The sequence below is a fragment of the Harpia harpyja genome, chromosome 16 (assembly GCF_026419915.1).
Source record: "Harpia harpyja isolate bHarHar1 chromosome 16, bHarHar1 primary haplotype, whole genome shotgun sequence".
Classification (NCBI taxonomy): Eukaryota; Metazoa; Chordata; class Aves; order Accipitriformes; family Accipitridae; genus Harpia; species Harpia harpyja.
The window spans coordinates 27,298,218-27,317,949 of record NC_068955.1 but is presented as its reverse complement, the minus strand read 5'-3'; the positions used below and the strand labels follow the sequence as shown (position 1 = coordinate 27,317,949).

At 37.5% G+C, this 19,732-nt stretch overlaps 2 protein-coding genes across 4 annotated transcripts in view; one reads left to right on the top strand and one right to left on the bottom strand.

Moving 5' to 3' along the window:
* ANO3 (anoctamin 3) overlaps positions 1-19,732 on the top strand; it is a 216,190-nt gene that overhangs the window by 166,599 nt on the left and 29,859 nt on the right. For all 3 annotated transcript variants that reach the window (XM_052811451.1, XM_052811450.1, XM_052811452.1), the window contains 3 exons: positions 1,154-1,288; positions 7,161-7,257; positions 12,418-12,478. In XM_052811451.1, the coding sequence (XP_052667411.1) occupies positions 1,154-1,288; positions 7,161-7,257; positions 12,418-12,478 (293 nt within the window). The remainder of the gene's footprint in view (positions 1-1,153; positions 1,289-7,160; positions 7,258-12,417; positions 12,479-19,732) is intronic.
* On the bottom strand, positions 13,323-18,444 carry MUC15 (mucin 15, cell surface associated). Its single transcript, XM_052811453.1, has 3 exons — positions 17,733-18,444; positions 16,316-16,471; positions 13,323-15,402 (listed from the first exon to the last, which is right to left on the bottom strand). The coding sequence occupies exons 1-3, from the start codon at positions 18,421-18,423 to the stop codon at positions 15,242-15,244; spliced, it is 1,008 nt and encodes a 335-aa protein (XP_052667413.1). The 5' UTR covers positions 18,424-18,444; the 3' UTR covers positions 13,323-15,241.

Sequence of the window (19,732 nt, the reverse complement as noted above, 5' to 3'; positions counted from 1 at the left end):
CCTGTAAAATTTAGCTATTCAATATTATCAGATAAGACTGGAATTCTCTAAGTTGCTTCTTTTCGGTGGTCTTTTGTGCATGGCTGCTAATTTCAAATGAGGCTGCATAAAAGGCACGTAGATCCAGCTGCTTGACAATTTGCAGTGTGAAACTTAAAATACAAACCCATGCCATGGTTTGCTGATCAGAGAGACTCGCCCTTCATGAGAGCACCTTTGAGAGCAAAAACTGTTGCCACATGTTGTCCACACGGACAGTCAAAGTTACCAGATGCAGTGGAGTAAAAATGCAACCTAATTGTTACGTTTCCATGTGGGTTTAAACAAACCTCTCTTTCTGTATCTTGTAATTAATGTCATAGATTACCAAATGTAAAGCAGAGAAATATATGTAATTGAAGTTAAATAATTGTGATGTTTGGGTTTCATGCTTTCCTCATCTTTGACATTGAATACCAATAATTCATTTGTCCTTGCCGTCAGTTCTTATTCCTGGTCTGACAGTCATAACCAATCATTGTGTCCAATATTGTTCCACTGAAGGCTGTGGAGCTAATCGTGTGCCATGGGACAATTCTGTGCTGATCAAATAGTATCCTCCTTGACCGACTTTCTGATCACTGCTAGTTCTTCTCTTCTAGCAACTGATACCCAACTTTTGAAGAATTAAAGCTCAATCTTCAGCTTGTGTTTTCAATCCATTGTTTTCTCTCATAATAGTTTGAAATATTACATGGTTATCTATCATAAATGCTTTTTATAATGGAATACTTAGGTCATACTGACTGACTTTATCCCTTTCCAGAAATTGTGTGTGTGTATATATATCTGCATGTGCAAATAAAATGTCCTACATTTAATAATGTTGAAACTAGTACATCTACTTAGTCGTTGCAAGGACATGAAAATTACAGAGCACTTCAGTTATATCCTTAGTTATATCCTTATAAAATATATGTTCTGGTAAGTCTTCAATTAGTGTCACTAGAATGTTATGCTAGCCTGAAATAAAATGTTTTCGTAAACTGACAGTAATTTTACCATAAACTTGTACTGGTAGTTCCTCACTAGAATTATTCTACTACTGTGAAGATAGATAGAGGTTGCCATAAGTTTTAACTTTAAACAATGTATGTGTTTCCTTTTCATGTAGGCGATATTTTGGTGAAAAAATTGGACTGTATTTTGCCTGGCTGGGATGGTATACTGGAATGCTTATTCCTGCTGCCCTAGTTGGGCTCTTTGTTTTCCTCTATGGATTATTTACAATGGATTCCAGCCAAGTAAGGTAAAATCCTATTTAATAACATATAATAAATAGCCTGTTGAAAATTAAGAACAGTCTGACACAACTTAAATCATTATACTTTATATCTTTTCCAGATATGGTAGTCATGTAAAAATAACCAAATAGAACGCTGGGTTCTTCAGTCAAGCGTATTCACTTTGTATATCTGTTTTGCATCAAGCTGGATGCATACCATTTACAGCAAGTGTTCTTACCACTGCATCTGCAGTGATTCCCATTCTATCTGTAAGGAAAAACAGCAAGTACCAATTCTAATGTCGTAGGTACTGCAATGGTTGTCATTCTAGTCAAGACTAACAGATGAAAAAAAACATTAGACATATTCCCTCTTTACCTCCATCTTGCCTATAACTTCTGGAGTGTAGTAGAGCTGCTAAACTTCAACTTACTTTTGTCTATGCCTTTTTTTTCCTCCCAATGTTAACAGTGGCAAACTTTTGAGTCTAACAAAATTCTTAACTATGTCAGTGTAAACTGCAGCCAGGAGACCCAGCTTCAGGGAGATTACAATCACATGAAATGAACCTAGTTTTCAAGTTTCCCACTGTTGTGATTTTGCTCTGAGAGGGGTTTATGTCAGTTTAGAAATAGTGATGAAGGTGCTTAGGTTAAGTGCTGACTGTATTTTAGGAACTGTTTGACTCCTCGCTGTAATGAGGGTGCACCCTCATTACAAAGTTTTCCATTAGATGTCATCAGACACAACAGTATCAGGGCTCTTAAAATTGCAACTGTTGGTCCGAGCAGTTTGGATGCTTGGGCTGCAAGTATACCAGGAGTCAGATTACATAGGAAGTGTTGTTTCTCGGGCTTTGAGTGGGACTATTTTAAGTTTTCTCTATGGAATTATCTTTATCTTCTATCTCACAGTGGGTTATTATATTCTACAGTGCTGTAATTAAGGCTTTTTTAGGCTTGCTTTTGCACAGCGAACTCCTGAGAGACTTTACAACTTCAAACTGAATTAAATGCAATTAAATGCAATAAACGTATCAGCCAGGAAACTATGCTGTCTTGAAGATATTGTTCTCTGTATTAGGATTGTTTTGTACAATAAATGTCCATATAGTGCAATGGATGTAAAGTAGAGGGTCAGCCTGGTCTTAGAGCACAGGCACTAGAGCTGTTGAACTGGGAATCTCGTATTCTTCACATGTACCATGGCACAGTTTCAACAAGGGGGGAACAAGGGGCCATAATCTACTAATATCAGGGTATAGCTTAGTATTTCAGGCACTCCTCGTGGAAGAGAAAGATGTGGCATTGGTGCTCCCCAAGAGAAAGAACAAAATTTCTAAGAGTTTATTTTTTTCAAGCTGTAAGCTATTATGTGCTTGTGTATGTGTGATACGTTTCTCCCGAGAAGACTTGGAGATAGGACTCCTGCTTAGATCTTTTAATAGAAAGATGCAGTTATCTTGCTTGCTGAAGGTTGCAGGGTATAAATTGCAGAAGCACAGACATAGGCTAGCTTTCATGTTCTCCTGTCCTAAGTTTCTCCTTGGCTGCTGTTGAGTAGCTGCAGACAGAACACGCAGTTTTTAGTTTGCTCCCCGTGGAGGCTGGTTGTGTTGGGTCCCATCTGGAGGTGCCTCAGTGTCAAGCTGTGCTACACAGAGCGCCAAGGTGCCCATGAGGGGCTCTGGACTATTCCAGAAGCAAGAGCCGGAAAGTTAGGTGATCCACCATATAAGCTCTAGATGCCTACAAGGGGAGGGGTGTATTTATGTATTTATTGTAGCTAACATTAGCCAGTGTTCATTTCAAAATACTGACAGAGGGTGGGTTAATGCAGAAGCCCTAGCCGTGTGCTCTGTGGCAGCCCCACATCTGTAACCTGGATGTGTTAATTCTGGGCAGAAGGTCCTCTCTGCCTTTGATGGTGTGAATCTGTGCAGTCCCTCTGGTTAGTTGTGACACAATACTGTCATATCAGTGCAAAGACCTGCTGTGAGACGTGGATTCAAGAACAGAGTTTAACTAACTCAAGCTGATTGTGACTGGCCTGATAAAATGTATGTAGATGTTTTCTGTATCACCTTGTGTACTTAGGCAATTCTAAAGGCCAGTGATAACAGATGCTGCTCCTTGCCATATTTGCTTACTTAGCTTGGAAGGGGTTAGTGAGGATTAGACAGAAACCTCCTGCCTAGAGCAGACAGGAGTCGTCCATTAGCAGGCAGACAGACTGCACAACTTACATGTTCTTATTCTTGCCATATTCTGGGACTGTGAGATTATTTATCTAGTGTTCCTGCAGTCATTTAAAGAAAACTGCTAGATAAACATCTATAACAGTTTTAAAATATATCATTTGATTTTGAGCACTGCAGCTACTGCAGTATGCAAATGCAACGTTCAGCAGCCGTCAGGAAGAAACGGAGTCGGGTATGTTATTCTGACAAAATCTAGACACAGGAAACCCAGTGGCAATTAGGAATTTAAACCTAGTGCCAGGGCATTATGGCAACATCATAACTGCCACATTGCCCCAGATTCGGTCTTGTTCAGTGTAATACTACTTCATGTGAAACAGGTTTCATCCTGTTATTAGGAATCAGTGGATGTTAGTAAGTGTTGATTTACAGTATGATAAATTCTGTCAAAAGCCCTATTTTTCATCGGTCTTGTGTACCACAAAATCTGAACTTAGCGACTGATCAAATCAATTTTGCAGAAGCCTGCTTTCCTCAGTGATGTCCCTTGACCTTTCAGGCTGCGGGAGCTGCCCTGAGCCCCCCTCTAGCGGCTGCAGGCAGAAATCCATCGGTTCCTTCTTTTTCCACTGAGATCCAGCGCAGTTTCAGCAGAGAAGGAAGAAGCAAATACACGAGTGTACATTGCCGTAGAGCCAAAATGTTGCTTGCGATGCCAGCCATAGGTTTTGTGCAGCAATAATTCGAGGGTTATGCAGAATTATGTCACATCCAGAAACTAGTTTGTCTTGCTTACGATGTGTACAAGTGCCTGCCTCTGGTCTGTGCTCAGAGTCTGTCCTGATACCAGGTGGCTCTTTTTACGTATATATTAAAAATTATATAAATATATATATATATCTCAGCCTGTGCCGAGACCCCATCTCAGCCCTGCATGAGGCCATCAGTCCGTGCTCCCAGTGTAAAGAAAAGATGCTCTGTGTAGTTCATCTGTGGCTGCCACAAGCAACTTGGAAATTGAGCATATTTGCTCCCTTTTGGTGGTATCCTTCCTTCTTTCCCAGTGCGAGTGCCCCTCTCACACTGCCTTTTGCCCCTTGTCATAATCTCTCTCTGCTTTCCTCAGTTACAGTTTTAGGGAAACAATAAGCTTCTAGGTCTTATTGAATCATTCAATGACTCAAATATATTGTACTGGGAGGAGGAAGGTGAAATAAGATGGGAAGACAAAAACCCTGCACGCACACTGTTGTTTCAGGAACTAGACACTATTATAAGCAAATATGCATGTATGTCCCATGTTTAGAAACAGAAGTTTCTCCATTCTACCCAGTTAGGGACATTTTTCTTTCCGATCAGAAAGCAAGTGCATAAGACGGGCAGTGTTACCAAAAGCATGTTGGAATGGAGGATGTTCTTTTTCTTGCATGGGTTTGGAATAAAGCTTGGTAATACTGTGGTTGTCAGGAGCCAGGACTGAGGTCCCCCAGGGTCCTGAGATTATAGTGTTGGCAGCTCGTTGCAGGATTCAGTTGTGAGATGAAGGTAACCCAGGAGAAAAATCCAGAGAATTGCTGTGTAAGAAACTCCCCACTAGCTTCCAGAGTATTTGGATTATTTTGGTAGGGCTCAGAAATGCAGAAACAAAAATGCGGAACTTGAATTTGTATTTCTTGTTTCATACAGTTCCAAATATATTTTGATCCATTTGCCCTCCCTCAGCTAAACTGGGGGGAATGTGAAGTGGTAGTCAAATGGAAGGGCTTAAATAGTCCTTTAGAAGTGCTTTCATCTGGGTTCTTTTCTTTCAACAAATTATGTGCCATATCTATTACCTATCTTTATTCTCAAGTTAGATGCCAAGCTATTACGTGTTGATTAGTCTATGTAAAAATAAATCTGATGGTTTTGAAGATTTTGGTTCTGATGGGTTTATACGTACCATTAATTATCACTGTTGTAAGTTGTCCCTTTGTTGTCAGTCAAACAGAAAGACCAGGCATGAATGCAGCATAGCTTGAGGTGTCTTTGCACCATGTGCTGTAGTCAGATTTCAGATATATAAGTGAGGGCAGTACAAAGAAGCTTATTTTGCTCTGTTATACTGAAGATTTGAGTTGCAGTAACAGTTAACATAGCACCTGTCACAAACACTTGTATAACAAATGTTACTGCCTTTGCAGAGTAGTGCTAAAGCATGCAACCTATCACTGTCAGTATAGTTTTGTGAAACTTCATATGTTATTAAAAACAAACCAAGATTTTAACTCAAGATATATAATACAGAAAATCTAACGTTTATAATGTTGAATTTAAATTCAAAGTACAGCACAATTTGGCCTTATATTTGACAACAGTCTGCATTACCGCCAAACCATTACAACATATTGTTGAAATATGATTTTCTGTGCTTAATCGTTTGAATGAAAATGCAAGCAAGAAAATTCTCTGATGTGACACACTATAAGATTTCTGTTATTCTGCAACTCTGAAATGACTGGCTGTGCTCATTCTGGCTTAAGGGTTACTTAGGACAATTTCGTGTCAGATCCATATTAGGTTGTAGGGTTTCAGTGAATTAGTGATTCTGATGTTATGTGAAGTATGACTGAAGATTACAAAAGTGGCATCTAGGCAACTGGAATCTTTTATTTCCATTTACTGTTATGTCAGGATTTAATAGATGCACTCATTTGGAAATAAGCATAATCTTCCATACAGTATTAGCACTGTAAATTCAGCTTTTATGAGTGGGATAGCGAAAGCACAATATTTATTAAAACAAATTAGTAGAGATTTCCTGGCATTTGTTTTATACTGCTACTTTCCTAGTGTGTCATAAGATCATTTCAGGCATGTCAACATTGCTAAAGGATAGGGAAAGGCGATTGCTGATGTTCTTTAGGAAGCTTACTCACTGCATTTAAAATTTGCCTTAAAATTCATTTTTGCTCTTCTGGTAATTCTGGTTTGCCTTTTTCAAGATACTTAATTATGTACTACGTTTTGAAGTAGTAAAGACAGTGACTTCATCTTCCTTAATCTTAGGATCCTTAAACACCAGAACATGGCTTGAAGATATTTTCCTCCAAAATAGGATATTAAAGTGGTTTGGGTTTTTTTTATTAGCCTTATATGTAAGTTTTTCTGTAGGAAATAAAAACGCAAACACTTGAAATACTACTGCCAGAAATCCCTGTCAGTGGGTTTTTACATGTGACCAACTGATCTAAGTGTGCATGCGATCATCCTGTGGAACAGACCTTCAGCTGCTGTAAACTGGGATAAGTTGACTGAAATCAGCATAGTTATACCAGTGATGTCCATCCTCTTAACATTTGGTATCTTCTACATCACTTAGAAAAATATGCAGTAAATGGGTCGGAAGGTAGTGAATAATGTTTTGTTCTTCTGTTTGTGATATTTGGGAGAGAATGAGATATTCACAAGTGTGAGAAAGTGTAGCATGATGCCCAAAAATATTGCATACTACTCTAGGGCCCATAGTTTTCAGGTTACTGATTTGGGATTAGGCTTTTCAAGCCAAACATTCACTTTTAATTTATCTTATTGAGCCAGTTCTGTGGTGTAGGCATATTGTTAACAAATAGAAACCACAAATGGCATAACCTCAGAAAATCTTAGGAATGCTAAAAGCCTTTTTATAACCTTTATTTTCCTGTCTCCTACTAAAGCAAAGAGATCTGCGAGGCAAATGAAACCATCATGTGCCCTATGTGTGAACGCAATTGCACACTACAAAAACTCAATGAAAGCTGCATATACGCCAAGGTAATTATTGTCTTATCCCTATCGAGATATTTTTTGCCTAAATTTCCACTTTCGTTGTGCAATGGCTACCCTTGTTTCAGCAAAGATTCCTGCAAAACGTATTGTTTCTCTGCAGAGGGTTTTTTTCAGCCTTTGTAATTCATGTCTTCTAATAAGGGAATGCTCTGAAATGACCAGAGATTATTTTACAATTTGTTTTACTTTGTGTGAGCATTTCCTTCCTAAATCCTTATTATTTTCATCAACTTATAAAGTCCTCTGAGTAATAAAACTTTTTTTGGAAGGTTTTTCCAACTTTCCCCTATAATTAACTTCTTACTCTGTTTCTTTTGCTTACTTTGTAATTGAATTTCTGCTCCTCCTAAAGGAGTTCTGTAGCATAATGTGCCTGTGATGTGCTTTGCTCTGTCAAATGAATGCAAATATTTTACACAACTAAATATTTTGCTACAAGAAGCTATCCTTCAAACATAAATAAACACAAGTACCTCTGTATACATGCTGTGTTTTCAAGTGAGCAATATATTTTGATGTGTGATATGTTCATAATGCTGGAAAAGCAGCCTTGGCATTTTTCTTGAAATTCTTTAGCCGTAAGATAAATCTTGCTCAGAAGCCTGTATTTACAAAATGTGATTGTCTCTGGGCCATGACATTACAACAACACTGCAGCAATGTGAAAGAGAATCAATTTTGTGTTAGATTTTGAAATTTCGTATAGTTAGGACCAATGTTGAGTAAAACTCAACATTTCTAATCTATCTGTAAAGGAAAACTCTAAAAATATTTGACATTTATAAAAATCACTTATATTTAGATTTTACAAATTCAGTTTTCCATTTTATAATGCCGAAAATCAAAAAAAATGCGACAACAGCAATAAATACCATTGAAAATGTTATACTTAAGGCAAAACTGGTTTTCATTTTTAAATGCTGCTGTAACTTTATAGCAGAAAATGGCTTCATGAGATTTTTTTTTTGTAACCTTTTTTTTACTAATTTCTTTTTTTTAAATATGTGCACTGAAGGTAAGAGCTTTCTTAATTGAAATAACATTATGCAAACTGTACAGCCAATCCCAGAAATGCCTCTTTTTAGAAGATGACAAGTACCTCTTCAGCAGTCCACCGCATTTTAACAGGAAATTAATACATTTGGCATTGTAGCATTCCTTTAACTTTAGGTCCTGTTATTTTAACATCCCCAGTTAATAAGAAGCAGGTTTTGTGTCTTATATTTACACTGACATCATGTGCTTAAATCATGTAAATTTCACATTTAATGTCACATTGTGAATAATTCATTGCAGCAGAAAAAAAAATGTGGCAGTCCCTCCATACTTCCATGTGTTTTCAAACCAGTCCCCTTGAAACAAATTCAGATGACAACCAGGGAAGACAAGCAGTAACCACTCGTATTTCATCTTCGCAGGCACCCTTTTCTGATGTCTGCAATTATTATTGAAATTCACCTAAGCTCCCAACTTTTCCTGCCAATGCTTTTGCCCTGAAAAACTGATCAACCTTAGATTGGAACACAGAAAACAACCAAAAATTGTGTCCTTTCAGGATTTGTCTGTTCTGGATCTCCCCCAAGCTGGGGAGAGAGAGACTTCTCTTTGGGAAGGAATGGGATTACCATCTGGCCACTCAATTGGCAAAGAAAAAGGAAAAAATAAAAAAAAAACCTCAATGAGGCTTTTTATAACTCCGAGGTTATAACTGTAATGCCTTCACTCACTGTGTTGTCTCTAAAGAAAAGTTCACTGCATCTTCACTCGTTACCCTCTTGCTAGGAAACATCTGGTTTCCAGCAGGGATTGTGATCCTGCTGGTTGCCACTGTGTTGCTCAAGTTGAGTAGCAAATACCCAAACATGTGTCAGCACTTCCACTGTGTTTATACCCAAACTAGTGAATGAAAACAATCTGTAATGTTAGAAAACTACAATCTGATTTCAAATCAAATGCTCCTTTGTACTTTATGAAGCACTGTTAGTAATGTAAGTAAGTGGAACAAATATATTTAAAAATAAGGCATCTGGGAAAAGAAAATGGCATTTCCTGCTTGCTTTCTTGTTCCTGAGATGGAGCTCGTCAGCGTTTCCCTCTGGTTTTGTTGTTGTGGGAACATAACTTATTCCTCTGTCTTCCTTCCACACAACCAAAGAGCTGATATGCAAGGGAAGCTATTCCTGATTCATTCCGGGCACCGGCACCCTTATTCTGGAATAAGTGTTTTAATCTGTACTCATTCGTATAGTTCATTGTATACGAGTACATAAGCATTGAGTTAATTAGGAAGAGTGTGTTCCTTTAAGTGAAGTTTATCTCCCCAAACCTGCTTATGTCATGGGACCTGCCTCATTTATATAAGGCCTTGTGCTCATATTTCACATTATTAAAATTGTTGTCAGGGTTTCTTTCTTAAATGTCTGCCAAGTTTCCCTTTACAGGAGCACTTCGGACAGAACAAACTAATGCCGGAAAAATCATGTACTTCAAATGTTTTTTCTGCCAAGTTTTTTGTAAAGCTGGAGACAAAATACAAAAGATGCCTTTTTCCTTCTTGTTACTGCCCATTTATTTCATCCCCTCCCTCTTCATTCCATCTCCATTTAAAAAGGTCACACTGAAGTGAAGTTTATAATTTAAGGGAAAGGCAGGTAATACCTGAGTTGCAATCTGAATTGCTGAATGCCCAGGCTGTCATTCTTGTCCACATTAAATAGACTCTTTGATCTGTGGGTGATCAGGGTGGTGCACCAGGGCTCTTGGGACTGGTCCTGCGCCCAGAACACCTTGCCCTCGGGCCCCAGGGCAGAGTGTTGATTCAGGGTGGAGTCGAAGTGCCTGGAGTCTTGTATGATGATGATGATCAGTCAGGTATGCTGACGGGCTAGCACCGAGTCCTACAATATTTCACCTCTGCTTAGAGGCCTCTGATCAACACAGAGTCTCAGACTACATATTTAGCCTTTAAGGACAGTCAAATCTTAATTCTAATTGAGTGTGGTGCTGAAAGACTTTCACCCAAACACTTTTTGTAAAGGCAGTGCTAGATCGGGAGCCAGGTACATGTTTTCTACTTGTAGCAACATTAATTCTGCTAGGTTAGGTTTGGTTGGTTGGTTCATTTTGTATTTCGTTGGAAAGATGCACTCTTTACTGAGCAGAATATCCAAAATCACATCCTCAAACGGATCTGCATTCAAAACTGAAAATGTTCATCAGATTTATTGTACTGCTTTTGTTCACCTCTCACATTTTCAGTTTCATACCCATTAGGTTTGTGTTTTCCTTTATGGAAGGAAGAGAAAAACAAAGCAAAAGACATATTTCTGTGTACAGCTGATCCCACTGAATGATTCATGCAGGGAACATATTGGATTTATTGATATCCAATACCAAATAGTCAATTCCCATTTCAGAACCTTAAAAAAAAGAAAAGAAAAACAGAACTGACATACAGATAAAATGTATGTGTTTTTAATAAATTCTCACAATATTATAATAATTTTACTCAATAAGAAATAAAATAGAGGCAAGCAACACTGTTTCTATTAACTTTTTGCGCTTTCCTGAGTTAGTTTTCTTAATTTGTGAGGCAGAAGCAGTAATGCCAGCCTCTTCTAGAAGAATGAAAATCTGTCAGCAGGATGAGTTCTCTTTGCAGCAAGCAGCTCTCCCAGGAGCGGGTTAGGTAACCTGCCCAAGACAGGCTGTGAGCCCCAGCATCCCGGCACACCTCGTGTATAGAACATTTCTGGTGGCCAGAGTAACTTGAATATGGTTACCTGCGCCCTTCGATTGGCATAAGGACGGGTTTTTTCATGATAAGAGCTTAAAAATTGGTCCTTAAGTCAGCAATCGAGTAACACCAATGAAAGTAAAGACTTTTCAAGAATATTCTATTTCAAGACATTCTCTTCTTATTTCAAAGAGTGGGAAATCACCATGAATTTTCTGGATGGTTTAGGATGATACATATCAAAGCCATTTGCAACACTTTTCTTTTTCCTCTGTCTTCAGATTCTCTTTCTAACAGATGCGTGTTGATGATAAGTTGGTTTGCTCTATTATTTTATAATGATTTGTGCTTTTTTTCTAATAGGAATTTGAAGCCTGTGCTTTGCTTACTAATGCTCAACAACTTCTTAAACCACCTTTCATTAGAAGAAATGTAGGCCCATTATCCCTGGATAAATTAAGTTGCTGTAAATTGGCACCCTTAAATCTGTTGAAGAACATTGATCTTAATTTCAGCTTCCTAAATACTGTTTCATATTATGGCTTGAATGTTAGAAATTCTGGATTTTCATAATATAAATTGTGATGTTTTCATAATAAGTGAGATTTCAAATTCACCCACTCAGATACTGAGAGTGATCCATAGTCATGCAAAAACTAATTATTACTTATTTTCTATTGGTAAGCCTTGGACTTTGCAGCAGAATATCTGTTCTGCCCAAAAAATCTTATAACAAAGAGTGAAATAGGGATAAATCCAACAAAAAGGAGAGCATTCATGTGGAGAAATTAAGTGCACAATTTAGAATTATGGGGAGGTTTTGGGGGGAGGGGGGTAGTTAGAATTTATTTAATTTTTGTTGGAGTTTAGGGGCACTAGCCTTTTAAGAAGGAGAATATGTCAACAATTTGAGAGGCTGAGATGTCTGGATAAAAAGGAATATATACTATTCTTACCTGCAGAGAAATTGCAAGATAGTTTGGGAGAAGAAAATGGAATCAAAAGAGACATTGGCCAAGTAATATACAGAGGAAGAAAAGTGAAAAGACGGAAGTTATTTAAGCTTATAAAAGCCTTAAAATAGAAAATGTTGAGGTTAAATTTGACCCAGCATATGAGATGAACCGTGGAGGAATTTTTAGCCTCTCTTGACATGGACAGAGCAGCTCGTGGTGTCGTGAAACAAATAGACTGAAGATGCATGAAGTGACAGTCTGTAAAACCAGAGTTCAGGTTATACTGAAAGACAGAGTGGGACAAACCTTGGTAGAAGAAACATGCAAGTAGGACTTCTCATTAGAATGCTTAGCTTTTAGTTTCTGCCACCACTTATGTACTCTGGGATTCTTTGGGGTAAAAGATAAGGTGGCAATATTATTTGTTCCTGATGATATTTATTTTCTATTCAGGTTACACATTTGTTTGATAATGGAGGGACTGTCTTCTTTGCTATTTTCATGGCAATTTGGGGTAAGTACATTTTTATTTGTTTTGTATTTTTAGTTCAACTGACCCTTTGATATGATTACTGGTTAAACAGAGATTATAGCTCTTCATAAAATTTAAAGAAGGATTATGATTTTGTCACACAAACTTTTTTTTGTCCTGTTTTCATCAACTTCAATTTCTATGCTAGTAGTGGGTGAAAATAATACCTTTTATCATTAATGTAATGACTGTCCTTAGCATCTTAAAAGTCTTTAAGCCTGAATTTTATATCATGCATACAGAAGTCTTTTTAGAGGCAAACATGTAGGTTAATTTACTGATCTGGAGTCAATATAAAAATCACATCTTGTAGAGAATTCTTACCAAAAAATGAGAATGTTTTTGTGGGAGCTAATTAGAGGGAAGTATAGGAAAGATTTGATGTTAAGTGCTTACAGCAATTTACATATTTATATTCAAATTCTCAGTCTGAATATCTCATTATGTTCACTCTGACATCACACGCATCATGTCATGGGCCCCAAAGCCGAGCAGGGTGATATCCACAGAGGCCACTGTTGAACTGGAGTTACCAAGAACAGTCTTGCCTCTCTTAGAAGGTCAGTGTAATAGTGCCATACAAGACAGATGTAATGGTTCCAGCTTGACGGAATTAGCTTTCACTGAAGCTAATAGTATTTTGCTGCTGGAAAGTAGGGAAGACTGGTATTAGAACAAGAGATAATTGATTTTACCAATTTAAATATTTGTTTATGTAAACCCTGAGAAAATAACACCAGTTCACATACATACAACTGTCTGAATTCAAGCCAGAGCTTTACAATTTTAAATAGAGTCAAAGGGCACACAACAGCTTTATTTATATAATATGCATGAATAAGCATTAATGACTCTAACTTAGTGAAGGATGAACAAATGTCACAAATTTTGGAGGCTGTCCTGGTAAAAGCAAAAAACAATATACAAACAACAGCAAAACATCAAAGAGGTACATAGACAACACAAGCACATGCACATACATGCAAAAATTATAATTAGATTGTTAAAATTTAACACAATATAGCTGAAGGGCAGACTTTAATTGCTTGCCTCAGTGATATTTCTTCATTGGCTCCTAATCTTGCTGTCATAGCCTTGGAATTACTAATAATTAGTTTCATATATTCCTAAAATACATTGTACTTGGTTATATGGTACCGACGTAGACAATGCTGGTAGCTTCTTAGCATCTCTTCATCTCTATCTTTGAGTTCTACTTAGAGACAGCTCTTTCCATTTTCATCTGAGGCCAAGGTTCAAGTGTAAGGAGGAATTTTGCTTCTATGATACTGCTTTACCATTATCAGGAAAGATGGCACAATACGTGCTAAGGAAGATGAAAGCCGAACATTACATTTTTCTTAATTTCAAGCAGCAGAGCGATACTTTCACTTAATATAGGTGAACGTGTCTCAGATTTTCAGTCTGCTATCCAATGTGCTGGGTACAATGTTAGAAACCAGGTTCTGGTTTTGACGGGAAGTGTGCTGTTTTCATGACTGAACCCTGTAGGAATGGCAACGCTGCACATATGCACTCAGTTCTTTAATCTTTGAAATAAATGCCTGTTTTACTCATCTGCAGTGTGACTGCCATTGTTTCTCTCTGGTGTGTGTGTGTGTGCGCGCGCGTGTAATTTTCTCACATATCAGATAAACCCACATTGCAACATTCACAGCCAGTTAGTGAGATAACTCCATCGACATGATCCACAGTCTCCACACTAAATAAAGCATTTTAACAGAGTTACAGTAACAGGCATGTATCGGATGTGAGTAGTTATTTTCTCTGCACTTTATTTTGTTTATTCTATGCCTTTACAGCTATGTCTTTTTCATGTTCTTTCTTTCTTTCCATTTAGACATGTCTAGTAATTGCAAACAGATAAACTATGCAATTATTTGCATTATACTGCCATAATTTTACTCTTTAGCTAGAGAAAACCGGATCGTGCTTTTTAGGATATCTATATACATGGCAGAGATAATTCCTTTCCTTTCATGTCAAGATAAGTATTTCTTCTATCTAACCTGTACCGAAACCTTTTACATCATTTCTACAGATTTAGCCTGCAATGCAAACAACAGATTAGTCTGACAGAGGAATAGAAGCTTGTCTTCTTTTTTTCCCCTTTGATAGTGATTTTAATTGTGTCATCATAGTCAAAGGTTAAATGTAGTCTGTGTTACTCAGTAGTTTCATTCTCCTCAGCAAACTTCAACCTCTTAGTAATCCAAGTAAATCTAATTATTTTTGTCGTATTCACTGAGGAAGGCACAAATGTAGAGTGGGTAAAATAATGTCCTGAGTCATTTATCAGATAGAAATTATATTTGGACAGAATATTTTCACCTCAAGGTAGTTAAATTTGGGATTTTTTTGTATTGAGACTAAAATATCCTTGCAATCCTAGTCAAATTTTGCTCTATTACAATGTCTCCATTCTTGACCAAAGTTACACAAGGCAGAATTTTACCTGGGTGCTATTTGTCTATATTATTTCTAAGAAAGCAAGTATAATATCCTTCCAGGAAAACCACAGGTTGATCATTTGATTACAAAGTAGAAGACTGATGCTGTGCTACTGGACCCTAGCTGTTGCCTATCAGTGTGTCTTGTGATTTTTCCCTTGCTTTCCAAAACATTGTTTGCACGGTAGTGGTGGTAAGATAACAGCTGCCATGTTGTTTTTGGAAAAAATGAAAGTGTGTAGATAACAGTTGAGAGTATAATCTGAAGCAAACATTATGGTGAAGGGTGGGGTGGTGTCATGTCAGCCATAGGAATGCCATCGGATGAGCACCCTGCGTTGTCTTCCTCTGCCTTGTCTGCTGTGCTGGTTTTGTCATATGATGCACATCCAAAACTCGTATCGTATGGTCCAAGTGAGTTGTCTAAGTGGAGAACTGAAAGGATAATGTAATTATTTTTTATATATTGCTTGAAAGATTCTTATCTGCATACACTGGGTATCTCGCGGTTTAGTTCAGCAGTGCATCACAGCTAAATCCAGTTAACTTCTTTTTTATGTATGGGTGAGCAAAAGATGAAGGCCCTGATTCATGATCTTCTGAAGATAACACGTGTCCTCCCAGCCGTGCCCGTTCAGCACTACATGGGTGATCGACTTTCAAAGCTAGTTCCTAATCTGATGTTCTGGCAGCTTTCAGCTCTTGCATTTAAGCCAGAAAGGGCGTATTGCCAGAGTTTTATTTTGATTTGATTTTATATGAGAAAAAAGTGTGTTTAGCCTCTCAGTGTTTGTTTAAACATTTAAAAATAAAGTCCAGGAACATGATATAAATGTTTGGAGACTGTGCGATTACACTTTAATACAAGTTTATACATATTCATGGAGTAGACAAAAGCAATCTCCTTTTTAAACCTCTTAAAAATATTTTTACTCCTCAAAACAGGTATAGCTTCATCCCTCATTCTGTAATTGAAGTTGGATGAGTAAGGAGTCTAGCCTTTTTCAGTTAATCAAAGTTTAGGAGAGCTTTTGAGCTCTTTTGTAGTTTTGAGCTCTTTTATAGTTTTGAATTCACCCGCAATTCTTTGAACAGCTTCACTGATATTAGATACAGTATTTCCTGATATTTCAGACATTAAAGAAATAACTTGTAAGGAGGAGACATAGAGTTAGGGGGAGTATTGGTTAAGCTAAAATTTAAAAATAATAAAGTACTGTCAATTGAAAACTAGTTTGACTGGAGTTGATGATATAATTCCTAATAATTCAGTAAGACCAGACTACTTAAGCAGCTCTGTGTAGAAATAAAAGATGTTCTTATGCAAAACACTTGTGCTATTCCTTACCTGGGTCATTCCTTGTATCATCATAAAGCCGTCTGTGGGAAAATGACTCAGATCTTTTCTTACCACATATAAAATATCCAATCAGACCAATTAATATAGATCCCAAAATGGCTCCTACAATGACACCAACTATCATTCCTCCTTTGTTGGTTTTGTCTAGGAGAGAAAGAAAGAAAGAAGAGACAGTTGAATGAGAATAATAAATCTGTAAGATCAGATACTTCACTCTCACTTTGTAGCAGTCGAGGGCTTTGTGGAGTGAGACTTTTCACCAAGGGTCTGAAACATTTTGCAGACTATGACTAAACCAGCCTCTCTGCAGAAAAACTTTCTGCCTTTATAAAAGAAAATAGACATCTCCATCCTTGATTTTCAAGGGAATAACTGAGGGTTTAAAAAAAAAAAAAAAAAGGCGGCTAAATGAGTTTTTAGTCAAATAAAAAGGTTCCAGGTTTAATTACAGATTCAATCACTATCCTTTTATTTAAAGAAATAAGCAGTAATCACTCTTTGAATGCAATTATTTGTAAGTATTTAAGCCTGCAGTTAAATTTGCAGCCTCTGAATTTCAAGTCATTAAGTTTTAGAGTACCGGGTTTTGAGTATGCAAGGTAAGAAATCCAGTAATGCTTTCTGCACCTGTTCAGTTAGCAGAATAACTGCATTCCTCCAAGATTTTCCTCAGATTTCCTAAAACTTTTCTTCAAAGTATTCTGTTTTCTTGGAACTTGCTCTCCCTCCCCCCTTCCTTTTCAGTCATACTATCTAAAAATCAGGTACATTGTAATTATTAGAGCTATGATTGGAAACATGAAAGTCTGATGCTCCTTCAGTTCTTAGTACAAACTGTACTCTACTGGATATGATGGATAAGCCTTTCAGTCCCGTGTTAAAAGCTTGAAAGCTAATTAATGGCAAAAAATTACTGTCTCTTTTGATCTTCCCTTTTCTTTTCCCAAAGACCTGATTCAGAACAGCGGGATAGAGATGTGCCATGACAGTTTTATGCTCCATTGTTTTCCCACGCATACTCAACTTGATAATTAAATGCTTAATGAGTAATTCCTTTGGAAGTATTTATAAGAAGTCATCTTTGGTTACAAAAGTTTCTGAACTTAAATAAGTTGACATGTTACATGTTACAAATGTTATTTCTACACATCTGCTTTGAAGGTCCACTCCAGTGTGAATGGGCAGTACCTGTCGTTAGGTTCCCCCACTCTTGGAAGTGTTAAACAAACAACTAAACAGCACATAATATTAAAAAATATTTATTTTGAGTGAGTTTTAGTTTTAGTCTGTACTAGGTCACTTATTAATTCATACATCTTATAAAGCCTCCTGTTCAATGAAAAAAAAGGTTTTAGTTCAGCATTATGATTTTATTAAACCAGTTGGACTTTAGTTGGATGCTTACCTTCATTGGCATCGTTTAAATTAGATGATGGAGTAGAATTGCTGAAATTATGATTCAGCTCTGTTGTCTGCTGAATGGGGTTGAAGTTTGGCGTAGGACTGTCCTGCTTCACCATGGGTGATGTCAGAGCGATACTGGTGGGGGATGATGCAGCGGGGTTGATTGAGGAGTTATCACTGGGGAGTGTCGCAGCTAAAGGGGTACTGTAGGTGACTGTGGAGTTACTTGGTGTCACTGTGGAAGTAGAAGCAGCTGCAGCACTTCTGGTCACTCCATAAAAGTCACCCATTGTTGTAAATGTCGCAAAAGACGTTGGGATTCTGTTGAAGTTTGTGGCAGAGTTATTTATTCCATCTTTCGATACCATAGTGACATTTGAAAATAAAGTGGTGCCATCAGTGGACCTCAGGGGTGTGCTGTTTGGCCGACTGCTCATCTCTGTTCTTTTCGCCACATTTTCTTTGGCATTGGCAGTTGTTGGTGCAGCATGACTGATGGTAGGAGGGTTTATGGCAGTACTCGTAGGCAGAACAAATCTCTGTGAAGCTGGTTGCACTGTAGACCGATCGTTGTCTGTAATTGTGCTGTTTCCATTATTTGTTTCGTTTACTTTTCTGCCCTCGGTATTGCTTTTGTTCCATTGCAGCCTTACAAGCAGAAAAATGAAAATCATTCCACAGGAGGGTTGCATGGTGTTGACTTCAAAGTTTGTTTTGTTATATACAGAACCTGCAAGAAATTCACTTTTGTCCATTATTTTATTTTGTAAAACAAAGCTACCTGGTCAAGACCCAAATAAGCTGGTAAAAAAGTTAGTGTAATACTATAGAAATCTCACTAGTTTACCATGTGTTGATGCTGAAAATTTTACATCCCTGCGTGTTAATGACCTAAAATGATATAGATGATCAACAAACGCTTTTTGCACAAAAAAATGCCATGGTTCTGTAAACAGGCCTCATATTCAGAGGGGAATAATTCAAAACCACTTTGCTATAGAATGAGGTAATGATACATATTTGGATGACATGCTTGAGGCAATGTTTTCTGGGCAGGCAGCAACTCCAAGAGCATGCTAAAGAGTTGTGCTCCCTTGTGAAGAAATATAATTGTTGCAACTAGCCCTGAAAGTTGATGGATAATGTTTTGTGACCCTGAGCAGTGAGCATCATATGAATGCTGCCAGGAGCAAAGTGAGAACTAAATCAGTCTGGGGTTTATGGATGATGCTGAATTTGTGTGGAAACTTCTTTTCCTATAGGAAACTAGAAGCTGTATATTATGTATTAATTTTTCAAATGTTAGATTGAGAAGGATGAGCAAAACTCATCTTGAAGTCACGTGATCGTAGCAGGTATGCTGTTCAGTATATCCGTGGGGTTTTGGCGGGGGGGGAGGTTCTACATATGGGACAGGTTGAGGTCATGCAGTTTTTAACTCCCACACATAACCTTTCACGTGACAGCACAATAAAAAGTATAATAAGTTACATCTTCAGCATCATTACTTAATTAGGTGTCCATGTATGTAGGTACTTTACCATCTGAAGAAAGGAGATATACACCTGGAAAAAGGAACTATTTCTTTCATATCAGCCTCCCCTCCTACGTCTTATGCTTTTTCCTATGGGTGTTTTGTTTGGGGGTTTTTTGGGGGGAGGGCGGGGGATGAGAGCTGTTTTTGTTCTTTTATTTGGTTTTGGTTTGGGTGTTTTTTTTTTTTTATTTAATTGTGCATTTACCCCAGGTTAGCTTCTTTGTATGTAACACTGTCAGAGCAATGGAAAGTGCATGTACAGTAACAGTAGATAGCAGTCAGCTATGGGTAATGTTATATCAATGGGTAGACGATAATTAAATATCCTGTCAAGGTATCTCATTTTATCTTTATTCTTATTTCTATCATGGTTAGAAGATGGTACCATTACTTGAAATGCATGTGTATTTATAAAATGCCATTTAATCTGCTTTTTAACATATATTCCGTTTCTCAACACTGCT